At 32.1% G+C, this 16,468-nt stretch overlaps 1 protein-coding gene across 1 annotated transcript; it reads right to left on the bottom strand.

Annotated features, from left to right (window-relative positions):
• Nucleotides 1-6,875: 6,875 nt before the first annotated feature.
• LOC130591984 (spore wall protein 2-like) lies at nucleotides 6,876-8,328 on the bottom strand. Its single transcript, XM_057396010.1, has 3 exons — nucleotides 7,995-8,328; nucleotides 7,402-7,647; nucleotides 6,876-7,118 (listed from the first exon to the last, which is right to left on the bottom strand). The coding sequence occupies exons 1-3, from the start codon at nucleotides 8,305-8,307 to the stop codon at nucleotides 6,967-6,969; spliced, it is 711 nt and encodes a 236-aa protein (XP_057251993.1). The 5' UTR covers nucleotides 8,308-8,328; the 3' UTR covers nucleotides 6,876-6,966.
• Nucleotides 8,329-16,468: the final 8,140 nt, after the last annotated feature.

Here is a 16,468-nt window from a genome sequence, read left to right as displayed (position 1 = left end):
AGACTTATTTATTTTCAGTTAGACTCTTAGTTCAGATTTCTTTCGTTTTCTTATTATTTCTAATTTAGTTTTCAGTTAGACTTATTTAGTTTTCAGTTAGACTATTTAATTTTCAGTTAGACTTATTTAGTTTTCAGTTAGACTTATTTAGTTTCAGTTAGACTCATTTAGTTTTCAGTTGCTTCATATTATTCATTTAGTCAATGAAATTTTCAGTTAGCATTTACACTATTTCAATTAGACTTCTTTATTTTTCATTTAGACTTATTTATTATTCAGTTAGACTTATTTAGTTTTCAGTTAGACTTATTTAGTTGTCAGTTAGACTTATTTAGTTTTCAGTTAGACTAATTTACTTTTCAGTTAGACTTATTTAGTTTTCATTTGGGCTTCATATTACTTCATTTAGTCTAATGAAATTTTCAGTTAGCATTTACACTGTTTCAGTTAGACTTCTTTATTTTTCAGTTGGTCTTCATATTATTTCTTTACTATTTCAATTAGATTCACAAGCATTCAAATGAAAGTGATTTGTAGCATAATATGTACTATCTTAAAACAGGTTTTCCCAAATTCAAGACATAGGCTTTGCCTTTGGCATATAAAGAAGAACTTTGTAAGCCACTTTGGATCCCTAAAGACCAATGAAGACTTCAAGAACATGTTCAAGAACTGCTTGATGGGGTGTCAAAATGAATCAGGCTTTGAAGAATTGTGGGCGAAAATGATGGAAATGTATGGACACGAGAAAAAGGAATGGTTCGATCAAGTTATGATCAGAGACACAGTGGTGCACCGCGTTAAATAGGGATATGTTTTCAGCTGGAATCTTATCATCACAAAGAAGTGAAGTCACAAACAAGGCAATATCACTCAATGCAAAAGCAACAACAAACCTGTTTGAATTCTATCATATATTTGAGCAAACAGTGAAAAGATGGAGAAGCAATGAAACTAGTGACAACTTCCGGAACAGAACCGAACGTCCCAAAGCCTGTCAAATCCAAATCAAAGCTTCTGAAACATGCAGTGATGTATACACACTAGCACTGTATAATGACTTTGAAACAGAGTATGAGTGGGCAATGGCATCCTTTTTACGAGCATTTGCAACAGAAAACTCAGAGCTGAAGTTGTTTGAAGTCTCACCAGAAGAAGATTTCAGCAATTCACATACAGTAGCATACGATGAGGCTACAACAGAATTAGTGTGCTCATGTCAATGCTTCACAGAGACGGGGATGCTTTGCTTTCACATAATAAGGGTCATGCACATGTTCATCATATTTCAAATCCCAGAACAATATATCCTTAAGAGATGGACAAGACTTGCAAAGTCAGCAGTATGAGAGAATGTTCAAGGTTAGTGAAACAAATCAATATGACTAACTGACAAATTAATGCAACTAACTGAAAAAATGAAGACTCCAACTGAAACAATTTACTGATCACCTGAAAGATTTACTTAGTGAACTGAAAAAAAGGCTCCAGCTGAAAAATTAGTATAACTAACTGATCCATTAATGTTACTAATAGAAAATTAATTGGGGGTTTTGTTGTGTGTGGGAGGGGGATATTAGTGGGTGGGTTTTAGGGGGTGTGGGGTTTAACACTTAACTAACTGAAACAATTAACATGCCACCTGAAACAATTTATCAGCTATCTGAAAAATTTAGTTAGTCAAATGAAATAATTGACTAAGAAACATTTATTACAGCAGACAAGGACCAAAGCCAAAATGCACTGTTGTGGACACCATGGAGACATGCAATAACCAAGAATTTCTACAACCTAGTGTCAATATGTCAATCAAATGAGGATGCAAGAACATTATGTGACAAGTCGTTGAAGGAATCATACAAATCAGTGAAAAAAGTTTTCAAGACCGATCAACAAAAACAACAAGAAATCGAAGACGAAGAACTACAAAGACAGACAGTTGAAAATCCTGAGGTGATAAAGACAAAAGGAAGACCCCCAAAGGGAAACAAGAGAGTAAAAGGACATTTTGAGAAGCGTAAAATGAAGACAAGGCATCCGAATGAATATGGAACAAAAACCCCAAATGTACCTGAAGTTGAATAGTGTACAAATAATATTAGTTTTCAATTGTATTCCAGTCATTAATTGTATTCAAATTTACACTTGTTTATTTCTCAGCTACTCGAAATTCAGTAATATTAATATTTATTGTCCTTCAGTTAGACTTGTTTATTTTTCAGCTAGTGTTTATAGTGCTTCAGTTAGACTTGTTTACTTTTCAACTTATATTAAAGTGCTTCAGTTAGACTTGTTTATTTTTCAGCTAATCTTTATACTGCTTCAGTTAGACTTGTGTATTTTTCAGCTAGTGTTAATTGTGCTTCAGTTAGACTTATTTATTTTTTCAGCTTGTATTAATTGTGCTTCAGTTAGACTTGTGTATTTTTCAGCTAGTGTTAATTTTGCTTCAGTTAGACTTATTTATTTTTCAGCTAGTATCAATTGTGCTTCAGTTAGAGTTGTTTATTTTTCAGCTAGTGTTTATAGAGCTTCAGTTAGACTTATTTATTTTTCAGCTAGTCGTTATTGTCCTTCAGTTAGACATGTTTGTTTTTCAGCTACTCTTTACAGTGCTTCAGTTAGACTTAAAATTTATATTTACAAATATATGTCATGCACTTATTATTATGAGTTACATTTTTCATTTTTCAGTTGGTGATTGTATTTTTCCAATTAATTTTCAAACAACTTCATTTACACAAATGTATTCCATTCAAAGTAAGTGTAAATGTACAATTATAAAGATAAAAAATATAAAATGAGTTGTGTGCTATTTCTACTGTACATTACAAAATTTAATGGTGTGTTATTTCTACTGTACATTATAATAATAATAAAAAAAACAGTTTGGCAACTAAGAATAACGAAATTTCAACAGTTGCTCTAATTTGACTTTGTCTTCAAATTTATTATTCAACACCTCTTCGACTTCCGCCTCATGCTCCCTCCTTCGCCGTAAAACGTGTGCTTCTTTTCTATTTGTCCTCTTTGATCGATTAAATGCTAATTTATCTAGAACAACCTCTTTATCCTTCCTAAACTTCTGTCTTGCCATCAGTTGAGGTTTGTGTGCAGACCAAACATAACAGTCATGCTTCACTTTCTCTCTTAGTTTGTTTAAAGGATGCTCCACAAGACGAAGTGCAAGCCTGCACCGCTCAAGGTTTTTGGTGGCTGCCTGAAAAATAATAAAATCAACACTATTAAAAAAGTCTCAAAAACAGAAATCTAACAAGTAAAAAATAAAACTAACTGAAAACAAGCAACAACATCAACTAGTCTTTATAGTGCTTCAGTTAGAATTGTTTTTTTATAAGCTAGTCTTTATAGTGCTTCAGTTAGACCAGCTTGTTTTTCAGCTAGTCTTTATAATGCTTCAGTTAGACTTGTTTGGCTTTCAGCTAGTAATGATTGTGTTTCAGTTAGACTTGATTGTTTTTCAGCTAGTCTTTATTGTGTTTCAGTTAGACTTGTTTTTTTCTCAGCTAGTCTTTATAGTGCTTCAGTTAAACTTGTTTTTTTATAAGCTAGTCTTTATAGTGATTCAGTTAGACTTCTTTGTTTTTCAGCTAGTCTTCAAGTGCTTCACTAACTGGTTATCATACCCTTTTCTATTAAAAAAGTTTCAAAAACAGAAATCTAACAAGTAAAAATACTCCCTAAAAAAAATAAAGTAATCATACCCTTTTCAGGTCAACAAGTGCAAAATGGTTAGCATTTTGACCATCATACAGCTCCATGGATTTGATTGCATAGACACCAAAATCATAGTTGTTGTCCTTGCTTCTCCAAGGGAAATAAAGAGTTGATGTTTGCCAATGTTGGAGATGATCAAAATTACGACATCTCATATTACCTTGCATAAAAGAATCAAAAGCACGACACTACATTTGAAGATGAAAAAGTTAAGAACAATTAAAAAACAAGTAATAAAATGGAATAAAAAACAATCCAATCACAAAAGCGTACGTACAAAGTATGTAAGACCGTTAAATCCCTCATGCATATATCTATCAATATCCTTCATGTTTGTACGATTGTCAATGTTTTCAATCCTTTTAGCTTTCTTGTTCAGCACCAAGACATTATAATGATCATCCTTGTGAACAGGAACAAAAATCTGGAAAATAAACATAAGATGCAAAAGCAATAAGTCTACCTGACAGAGAACAAAGAACTAAATGAAATACTAAAAACACTAGCTGAAACAAAACATACACTAACTGAAAGATTGAAAACACTGACTGAAATGTAAATTACTCCAACTCATTTATATACACTAACTGAACTAGAAACATACACTAACTGAAATAGAAAGATACACTAACTAAAACATAAACTAGTACTAACTGACAAGTAACATACACTAAGTGAAATAGAAACATACACTAACTGACATAGAAACATACACTAACTGAAACATAAACTAATACTAACTGACAAGTAACATACACTAACTGAAATAGGAACATACACTAACTGAAACATAAACTAATACTAAGTGACAAGTAACATACACTAACTGACAAAAAACATACACTAAATGAAACATAAACTAATACTACCTGACATGAAACATACACTAACTGACAACAAGCATACACTAAATAAAACATAAAATAATACTAAGTGAAATCAAAAGAAATAAAAAAATGGTTAACAATAATACAACTAACCAGTTCAGCCTCTCGAATATCATTCCCTGGAAATGATTTCACCCATGAAGAAATAGCTTCCTTACATTTATTGTAGTATAAATCATCATCTTTTGTAACCAACTTTTTCTTCTTTCCTTCCCATTCCTTCAACTTCTGATCATACTCACTAGTGCTCTCCAGCTTTTTCAAAATAATCTCATTTTCAGCAATTTCACTATCAACCTTAACCTTTTTTACCTTCTCAGCACACATCCAATTGATATAGTTCTGCAACAAAAGAAAACAGATAATATGACAAACTGAAAAACAGAAGATGACCAACTAAAAAAATAATATGACCAACTGAAAAACAGAAGATGACAAACTGAAAAACAGAAGATAACCAACTGAAAAAATAATATGACCAAATGAAAACACACGTATAAAATTAAGCAATAACACTAAACACTTACAAAAGGCATAAACCAGAATCTCCTCGTTGCAGAAGGTGATTCCTTTTCTTGCCTATTAAACATGCAGGCGCATCCATCAATAACTCCACTGGTGAGCCAACCTTGACGAGGCATGCTAATTAAGTCGAATTTGTACAACTGAACCACATAGTTGCTATGAGGATTATCAAAATCCACAATGAGATCACTTTGTAGTTCACTTTGCATAATATGATTTTTCATCTTCACATCTTCAGAATCTATATCCAATGACATAAATGAAAGATCTTCAAACTCATTGTAAAGTAGGTAATCAACCAGCAACCTCTGCTCAGGAGACAAATCACTCAGGTACTTATTATATTGTTGCAAGCTTCGACACAATATTATGCCATGATTACTGACAGGGACAACCTGCAATCCAGGTGTAGAAGAAGAACCAATATCTTTCGCCTCATCCTCTTCTTTTTTGGGCTCATTAGAATCAACTCCTTGTGCACAAACCCTATCAATGAGGTCATCCAAACCTTCATCGTCATAATCATCACCTGGTTCCTTAACTCTCAAACTTTCTCAGATTTCTCTGAAGTAGGTCATAGTCCCACCCCTTCAATAATTCAGGTGTTGAAGGAATTTTGACTTTGATTGTTTCTGAGGTTTGTAGGATTTGTATGATGATTGATCAGAATAAGAGCCATCACCCTGCATTCAATTAAAATATCAAAAAATACTAAACAAAAATGACAGATATACTAACTGAAAGATAAACATACACTAACTGAAAATAGAAACAGATACTAACTGACAAGAAACACAAACCAAATGAAAAATAAACTATTACTAACTGACAAGAAAGATACACTAACTGAAACATAAAATAATACTAACTGACAAGAAACAAACACTAACTGACATGAAACTTACACTAACTCAAACATAAACTATACTAACTGACAAGAAACAAACACTAACTGACAACAAACATACACTAACGAAATAAAAGATATACTAAATGACAAGAAACATACACTAACTGAAACAGAAAAATAAACAAATTAAAACACAAACTAAAACTATACTTACTCGAGGATATTTTACATTTACTGGAGTGATGATTGGAATTGAACTTCCAACACCCTCACCACTCTCTGCACTGTCTGCAAATCAACATCCTCAACAACAGGACTAGGAGTTAATAGTTGGAATGAAGGGCCATCGAAATCAGAATCTTTTTCCTTTTAGCAGAAGAATCAACTCTCCAAGACTTTCTGCTATATACATTCTCAACAGCTTCAACAACAGGAGGAGGAGGAGGAGGAGGAGTTGGAGTACAAAGATCAATAAGATCAACACCAACAGCGGTGCGAGTAGGGACGTGTGTAGAACTCTTACACTTATCCTTATCCTTAGCCCCTTTAATTGATCATCATCAGCATTCCTCGTCTTGTATCATCTTCCTTTGGTTGTTCTTTCTCAACATCTTAATTCAAAAACAAAAAACAATAAAAAATAAATAAAAAAGTTCCATTTGATATTTATATGATATTCAGTTGGTATTAATACTATTTCAGTTAGAGTATCAAAGTTTTCAGTTGGTCTGAATATTCTTTCAGTTTGACTTGTTTATTGTTCAGTAGTCTTTATAGTGCTTCAGTTAGACTTGTTTATTTTTCAGCTAGTCTTTATAATACTTCAGTTAGCCCTATTTATTTTTCAGTTCGTTTTCATATTGTTACAAACTAAACAGTATTTCAGTTGCTATTTATAAGATATTATTTCCTTTAGAGCATCACATTTTTCAGTTGGTCTTTGAATTCTTTCAATTAGCTATAAAATCAAAGAAACTTACTTCCTCCTTTCTCTCCATCTGCATGAACCCCAGCATCCAACTCTTTATTTCCTCCTTTCTCTTTATCTCCTTGAAGACCACCATCATCATCAGCATTGCCAGTCTTCTTATCATCTTCCTTTGGTTCTTTCTCATTATCTTCATTCAAAAACAAAAACAATAAAAAAAAAATTAAATACACAATAACTGAAAAACACAAAATAAAAATGAATCAATTCATTGACAAACTGAAACAATTTTTCCACCAGATTAAATAAAAACAAATACCAAAAGTTTCATTTGGTATTTATATGATATTCAGCTAGTATTAATATTATTTCAGTTAGAATATCAGACTTTTCAGTTGGTCTTTTTATTCTTTCAGTTAGCTATTTAACTTTTTCATTTAAGCAAACTGAAACAATACAATAGAAGAACTTACTTCCACCTTCCTCTCCATCTCCATGAACACCAGCATCCTTATCTCCTCCTTTGTCTTCATCTCCTTGAAGACCAGCATCACCATTATCATCAGCATCATCATCCTTTGTCTCATTATAATTCTGGTGATCCTTATCATCACCATCATCATCATCATCATCATCATCATCATCATCATCATCATCTTTATGCTGATCATCATCAGCATTCCTCTTCTTCTCATCCTCCTCTCCTTCTTTTTCATCATCTTCATTCAAAACATAAAAAAACAACTAAATACACATGAACTGAAACAATGTTTCCACCAGATGAAAAAAAAAACATCAACTGAAAACATCCAGCAATCAAATGAAAACTTAATGAAGTGAAAAAATTCATTTAGTATTCATCTCATTTTCAGCTGGTGTTCATATTATTTCAGTTAGACTGTCAAAGTTTTCAGTTGGTCTTTTTATTCTTTCAGTTAGAGTCTCAAAGTTAGCTATTTCATTCTTCATTTAAACATTTCTTTCAGTTAGAGTCTAAAATTTTTATTCCAACCAGATTACAAAACTACAACAACAAAATGAAAACAATATAATGAAAGGAACTTACTTCCTTCTTTCTCTTCAACTCCATGAACACCAGAATCCAAATCAGGAACATTTTCATTTCTTCCAAACTCCAATTCAACAGGCCGCTTCACCAATAGTGAAATTGTAGGATCAACTTTGTTTGCACTGTCTTTCGCTTCCAAATGACGCTTGCATATGTCGTCAATTTGACTCAAAAAATCTGGGTTAAATACTTCACTATCATCCAGAGAAATACTGTCTTGAGACAGCTTCTCGCCTTCCTCCCGAATATTTTGGGCAATCTCCAAGTTCACTTGACAGAATGCAAGCGCATTCCTCTTCAACTTGTGCATGTTCTTCACATATTCCTTCAATTAAAAGAGCAAAACAAAATAAACAAACAAATCAATATGATGATGACACAGAAACAACATAAACAAAAATATAAGGACCAACTGAAAGAATCCAACAATCAAATGAAAACTTAAATGAAATAAAAATAAACTTATTTAGTTTTCAGTTAACTATTTAGTTTCCAGATAGACTTATTTAGTTTTCAGTTAGACTTATTTATTTTCAGTTAGACTAATTTTACTCTTCAGTTAGACTTATTAGTTTTCAGTTAGACTTATGTACTTCTTCATAGACTTATTTAGTTTTCAGTTAGACTTATTTAGTTTTCAGTTAGACTTATTTACTTCTCAGTTAGACTTATTTACTTTTCAGTTAGACTAATATAATTTCAGTTAGACTTATTTACTCTTCAGTTAGACTTATTTCAGTTAGACATAGTTTCAGTTAGACTTCTTTATTTCTAAGTTACACTTCTTTATTTTCAGTTAGACTTATTTGCTCTTCAGCTAGAACTGACATTATTTCAGTTAGAGGTTAACAGTCTTCACTTAGAGTTCAAGAGTAAAAAAAATAAAAAACATAAGATAAATGAAACTCACAGGAACATCAAGAGCATCTATTTCCTCATCAGTCATCAAACTATGAGGAAGATCCATAATAAGCTCCTAGTTGAAGGTGATGGACCCTCAACCACCTTCATTATAGGAGAACCAGACTTCCTACTAGCAGCACTAACACTAGGAGCTTTAAACTCAACCTTCTGTTTTTCACGCTTCACCGGCAGAATAAAATCCATGTTGATCTCAAACTGCTTCACAACACTACTCATCAAATCCTTCTCTTCCTGCCAATAAGTGATAAATGGCTTACTGACATTTGAATAATCCAGATTACGACACTTGAAGTTGTGAATAACAGCAAGAGTCAAAGCGCTAAGCATCCCCGAAGCTTGAATGTTACTTTCTTCTGTCCAAGCTCATTCTTCTTCATCATAATAGACTGATGACAGTCCAAAACAGCAGACAAAGACTTCTAATATATATCCACACCAGTCATAACTTGAAATTGTAGATGCATCTTCTAAACTCTTGGCACATTTCAGCACAGGCCCTAAATCAGCTATAGGACATAGAAGCTTGGACAACGAAAAGATAACAAATAACTTCTTCAAATCATCCCCGGATTGATATTTCTTAAACAAATCATCCCAATTTTTTCTACCAATGTATGGCTTCTTGGGTCAGAAATACCAAGAAACCTATGCCAATCCTTCCTGGCACTTCCAGCCTCTATCTGACTACCTTTCCTCCTAAAGGCGTCATCATCTATAACCTCTACTGGTCTATCTGACACAGGTAAACCCAAAACATCACTAATGGTAAACTTATTAAAAATCAGTTTACCATTCTTTGTTGAAAACATCATTCCAGATGCATTGTAATTCAACAACACCTCCAAATTCAGATTAGGACAAAACTTCTTTATCCTAATATCTAAGAGACTCCCAAACCCAATATCCCTAATGTCTCTTTTTTGCTCATCACTAAATTACTAACCACTTCATTTAAATGGGAATAGTCTGACAATACTTGTAGACTAATTGACTTCATTTCTTGCTCAGTGAAATTCCTAACAAAAGTGAACAAAAATAACTTTAAAAAATAAAAAAAACAATCATATAATATAAAAGGAGAATAATGAAAAAAACATACGATCTATCAAATGTGTCTTTCTGTTCATCGGGATTAGATCTTGAAAATGAAAACTTGATTGGTGATAAATCAGATTTGCCTTTCTTCTTAGACAATGATTTATCACATCTGAAAGAAAGAAAGTTTAATCAAACAATAAACTAACTGAAAACAAAAACAACATCAACTGAAAGAATAAAAGATCAACTGAAAGAATACAAAACTGAAAGAATACAAATCAACTGAAAGAATACAACATACAAAGAAGACACATCAACTGAAAGAATACAAAGAGCAACTGAAAGAAGACCACCATCAACTGAAAGAATACAAAGGTCACTTTCTTATTTTTCACTTGTTTATTTTTCAGCTACTCGAGATTCAGTTAGTTATATTACTATTTATATTGCTTCAGTTAGACTTGCTTGTGTTTCAGCTAGTCTTTATTGTGCTTCAGTTAGCCTTGTTTATTTTTCAGGTAGTCTATATAGCGCTTCAGTTAGACTTGTTTGTTTTTCAGGTAGTCTATATAGTGCTTCAGTTAGACTTGTTTGTTTTTCAGGTAGTCTATATAGTGCTTCAGTTAGACTTGTTTACTTTTCAGCTTATATTAATTGTGCTTCAGTTACACTTGTTTATTTTTCAGCTAGTCTTTACAGTCCTTCAAAGTAACTTCTTTGTTTTTCAGCTAGTCTTTATTGTGCTTCAGTTAGCCTTGTTTATTTTTCAGCTAGTCTATATAGTGCTTCAGTTACACTTGTTTGTTCTTCAGCTAGTCTTTAGCTTCAAGTAACTTCTTTGTTTTTCAGCTAGTCTTTATTGTGCTTCAGTTAGCCTTGTTTATTTTTCAGCTAGTCTATATAGTGCTTCAGTTAGACTTGTTTGTTTTTTCAGGTAGTCTATATAGTGCTTCAGTTAGACTTGTTTGTTTCTCAGCTAGTCTTTACAGTCCTTCAAAGTGACTTCTTTATTGTGCTTCACTTAGACTTGTTGTTTATCAGCTAGTCCTTATTATTTCATTTAGTATAATTATTCTTTCATTTCATTCTATTCCAATTACACTTAAAATTTTCATTGTAAATTTACATTGCTTCAGTTAGACTTGTTTGTTTTTCAGGTAGTCTATATAGTGCTTCAGTTAGACTTGTTTGTTTTATCAGCTAGTCTATATAATGCTTCAGTTAGACTTGTTTGTTTTTCAGCTAGTCTATATAGTGCTTCAGATAGACTTGTTCGTTTTTCAGCTAGTCTATATAGTGCTTCAGATAGACTTGTTCGTTTTTCAGTTAGTCTATATAGTGCTTCAGATAGACTTGTTTGTTTTCAGATAGTCTATATAGTGCTTCAGTTAGATTTCTTTATTTTTCAGTTACACTTCTTTATTTTTCAGTTGGTCTTCTTACTATTTCATTTAGTATAATGACTCCTTTATTTCATTGTATTCCCAATAAAGACTACAAAATTTCAGTTATCATTTACATTCTTTCAGTTAGACTTCTATATTTTTTCAGTTAGACTTCTTATTATTTCATTTAGTATAATGATTCTTTCATTTCATTGTTTTCCAATGAGACTAAAAATATTCAGTTACAATTTACATTGTTTCAGTTACACTTCTTCATTTTTCAGTTACACATCTTTATTTTTTAAAAAAAGTAAAGAAAAACAAATGAAAAACACCAAACGAAAGGTAGAAATGTCTAAATGAAACAAAAACAAATCAACTGAAAGAATATAAGAAGCAATTGAAACAATACTAGAATCAACTGAAAGAATATATATATCAACTGAAAAACAACATCAACTGAAAGAATACAAGTAGTAACTGAAAGAATACTAGCATCAACTGAAAGAATATAAATATCAACTGAAAAACAACAACAACTGAAAACATTTGTGTATAATACAAAACAACATAAACTGAAACACAAACCCTAACAACATGAAATACATACAATAATAAACTGAAAACATCCAAAAATAGAAAAAAACAAAATAAATATCTCAAGTACACTAAGAACTTGAAATATACCTTGGATCATAATCACCATATTTCTCTTTCTTCTTCCCAGCAGTAGACAGTACCAAATTTTTTCCTGAATATGCGACACTCTTCACCTTCTTCGACTTCGGGCTACATTACAATTACAACAACAAAAACGCTAAGAATTTGAAAAAAAAAAAAAAAAAAATTGCAGCAAAAATCAAACGAAATTATACCTAGAATCATCATCTCTGATCCTCTTCACCATATTTGCGATGCAACAGTAATGAATTACGAACAAAAAAACAAGCTAAGTTTCAACAGCAGAGAAGCAGAGAACCAGAAAAATTCTAGAAATAATCAGTAATTAATATAGAAATATTGGTTTCTTTGAAAAGAAGAAGAATCAGTTTTAAAACTAGCGAGAATCAAGCAGATATCGAAAAAACAGTTTCAAACTCGTAAAAAGATAATGACCTAATAACCGTTAAATGTTTTTTTTTTTAAAATAAACAAAGCTGCTGATCAACAAAAAGAAAGAAAACAAATATGAAAAAAAAGCCCGCGAGTTTTTGATGGGCTAAGCCCGTCCGACGGAAGGTATTGGGTCAGACGATCTGACCCAATACTTTCACATAGGTTTACGTTAGATTAATGTTACTAAATCAGTAGTCTTCCCCACAATTTGGCCACTGGCCATAGTATATGGGTGCAGTGTGTAAAATTGTAGGTTGTGTTCGAGTTTATTAATATAATTCTCCAAAAAAAGAAAATGAAAAATGTCATTGACAGACAACGTAAGATAAAGTCAATCCTGAAATCCATCAACATTATGTTGCTTCAAATCTTTGTGAAGCCCTTATATATGCGGCAACACGAGGCTATACAATTAGTATCGCGTGAAAGGTCGTTAACCCGTCACTTCCCTGAATGCAGCAGCATATCTAAGAAATTAAACCAACTAAAACACAAAGACGTGCAAACGTGGGTCCCCTTTTCTTCTAATTCCATGGCATTAGTGCATGAATCATGATTTGATCTTCTGTATCACAAGAGATGATTTCCTTCATTCGTTCTGAAATAGGAGAGACACAAAAAAACACACTTTTTGATTGAGTAGAGAGCACACATAAACTCCGCATTCCGGCTTCACTTAACAAACAATACAAATCTTGCAAAGTTGGATTACATAGGTTGGTAATTTCACTATCTCATATGTTTTTTCTTTCTGCATTTCTTTCTTTTTCTTGATTTGACAATTTTATGTTGCTTAAATCGCAATGCGTATGGAACTTAGACTAGTTTTATAATTTAATCTTTCTAAAATAATGTTTACACTTCACTATTATAGAACTTCCATAATACTTGCTATATATTCTTTCCGTTTCAAAATATTATTCTTACTATTAGTTTTTTGTATTTCAAAAATATTGCAAATAGGATGAACAAAAAATGAATAAAGTACTACTTTTGAAGACTTCTATACACTTAAAAGTGCAAATTTAGCTTTATCTAATGTTAAGGTTTTTGGCGGGGACCTTTTAAATCTAGCTCTATCTTTCTTGTGATGCTTTTCTTTCTCGCTTCAGCTATTTTAAAAGTATGCATATTCTTCCCATACAACATATAATAAGTAAATACAACAAAAAAATCACTAAGCTTGGCCTAGTGATAAGGTTGTACCCTTTTACCTCAAAATTGAGAATTTAATTTATATCGAAAACACTTTGAAAAAGGAGATCCCTTTACCTTCCTATCCTCCACTTCTGAAGTGTCTAGTCTCTGAGTTTAAAAGGGTTGACCAATTAATGTTTTCGTCCTTATAAGAATTAGAATTATTCATCTTACCCACCCACAAAGAAAGGTATTAACAATGGAGGAAGTATAATTACTGGATTAGTTAAGAGGGGTAAGGGTTCTATCCATCTCAAACCAAGATGGACAAAAACTTCCAATCTCAAGAAGACCTTATAATATCGTTGACATTTATATGGCCGTTTTGTGGTTTTACTCACTATGAAGTAGAAGGGTATATTTGGCAGCAAAAATCCTAGGGTTGTATGATTTTGCACAATTCCTTGATAGGTTGTCGTGGCTCTAGAAGATGGTGCTTCATGCATTGACTCATGTAAATATATGATCCTATATCACTTGATAATATATATGTGTGGGTTGATCATGCATCTAGATCAATGAAGACAATACAATAGCAAAATGATCTAAGAAATATATACCATGTAGTCTACATTAACCCATGTTCTTGGTATATATTTCTTAGATCATTTTGCTATTATATTGTAGATGCATGAATTATGTATACCACCAGTTTGGGAAAAAAAAAAAGAAAAAGAGACATCTACATTATGTAGATGTCTCTTTTTCTTTTTTCTCCCCAACTGGTGGTATGCATAATTTCACTTTGATTGCACCATATGAAGAAGACATTTCCTATTGATCTTTGAACTTCTTGTGTCATTCGCACAAATGATGGCAAGACCTGCTAGATCTATGCATTAGCTATGTATCAAGTGATTAAGTTCACGTAGTAGTGTAAAGACGTCATCAGAGTAATTATAACTTTAAAATCCCAAAACCAAAAATTATACCTAGGACATTTTTGCTATCTATTTCAATATTTAGCTTTCAATAAATTATAAAAACTAGCCGATTTTTCAAATAGACCTTCATTTATATCCAATGAATTTAAGGTTATGAAACCAAAAAATAGAAACTGATAATAATACCGGATGAGCTGTACAACAAGTGATTTTGCTTGATTTAGCATGTGTTTTATACAGAGAATCACTCATTGTTCACTTTCAGAAAATGGCGGAAGCCCAAGCTGTTGACCAGAGCCAACTTGTTGTCGGAGTTGCGTTGACGGGAAGCCGTAAAAGCAAGTACATCCTAAGATGGGCACTAGAAAATTTCCTTCCAGAAGGCAATGTATCTTTCAAGCTCTTACATGTGTATCCAAAAATAAATGTAGTACCTAGCGGTCCTACACCAAGTGAGTAAGACGTCAAACAGAAAAAGAAATAAAAACTAAACTTCCTTCATATGTTAATGCTTCCCATTTTATGAATTACTTGTTATGTTGACATTTTCGGCAATTTCTCTTTCTCTCTTCTAACACATAATTGAGATTTAAATGAGAAAGTGTTGGTAATTCATAATTAGATGTCAAAATGACATCTCATAAAATTTTTGGTACCAAAGCTAGTTAAAGTGGTACCAAAATAGAATCATTTGATACCAAAACGTAGCTTTGTTATCAAACTTACACTTTGGTACAAGTAAGAGTTATTTTGGTATTGATATCACAATAACTCTATTTTGATACCAAGTGACTCTATTTTGATACCAATTTGAGTTAACTTTGATACCAAAAATTTTGTGAGATACCAATCCAAACTCGATTCAAATATATCAGATTTAGTGACTTAATATTTCTGACAACTTCTTTCAGTGGGAACTTGGCTACCTGTGGTACGAGATCCAGAGGACGTAATAAATGGTTATAGGCGGGAAACAGAGCGGCAAAAACTAAAGAAGCTTGTTCCATACCAGCAATCATTAGAAGCAGACAAGGTCTTTTCATTTCCTTATCTTTCAAAGAATATATTGATAGCTTTGGGAATTTGGGATGGTTCATTGTTAGTTTTTCAATTTTGGTTTGAAAATTAACCGAAGTTCAAAATCTTGAATAACCGTTTGTTTAGCGGTACTAAATGCTGGTAATTAATGGTAATTATTTTTAGTTTAAATTTGTGAAGACATTTTCATGTCAACATCCATGATAACTCTAGTTTATCCTAAAATAACTATTTTAATTTATTCATAACATTTCATTACCATCCATTGACCATTACCATTACCACTTGAGAATGTAGTATTGAGTTGTAATGAAAATTTACGAAGAAAAACACATGTTTTGACATCAAGTTTCATACATAAATGTTAACATTGGAATGTATTCACAAACTTACACTAACAAACATTATGATCACTGCTATATAGTACTACGCTAATCAAACGAGCTGTATATCAATGCTAACGAACTAATCCTAAGAGTCTGCTTGCTAAGTGGTACTATATAATGGTGGTGGTATTAAACTTTTAGTATACTTTTACAAGAAAAACACATGCCAATATCTATGCTATTCATTTAACATGCATTTTTTTCATATGTTTTTATTATCGTTGAATACTACCTTCCAAAGTAATAATGTATCGTACGGATCGAGGAAATATTTTGTTGGAAATCACGTGTTTGGAGATGAAATACATTATGTAGATATTTGCATGAGAATTTGTTTACAAAATTAAATACTTCCTCTGTTCTAAAAGAAATGAAACCGTTACTATTCTAGGCTGTTTCAAAATAGATGAAATGTTACCTTATTTGGTATTCACTTCTCTCTATCTCTCTCATCATCACACAAGCCCCTCTTTTTCTTTCTTTCTATCTCTCTCCTCTCCTCA

This window comes from Beta vulgaris, chromosome 6, assembly GCF_026745355.1.
Source record: "Beta vulgaris subsp. vulgaris cultivar EL10 chromosome 6, EL10.2, whole genome shotgun sequence".
NCBI lineage: Eukaryota > Viridiplantae > Streptophyta > Magnoliopsida > Caryophyllales > Amaranthaceae > Beta > Beta vulgaris.
Note: the sequence above shows the minus strand (reverse complement) of the source record. Positions and strands in the feature narration are given on the sequence as shown.

What these genes read in the sequence shown, in the direction of transcription:
- LOC130591984 (XM_057396010.1), bottom strand. Translation starts at nt 8,307, where the DNA reads ATGCACAAGTTGAAGAGGAATGCGCTTGCATTCTGTCAAGTGAACTTG. An exon ending in AGTTGAAGAGAAAGAAGGAA is followed by an intron (nt 7,648 to 7,994) that starts GTAAGTTCCTTT and finishes TTTTGAATGAAG; the next exon opens with ATGATGAAAAAGAAGGAGAG. An exon ending in AGATGGAGAGGAAGGTGGAA is followed by an intron (nt 7,119 to 7,401) that starts GTAAGTTCTTCT and finishes TTTTGAATGAAG; the next exon opens with ATAATGAGAAAGAACCAAAG.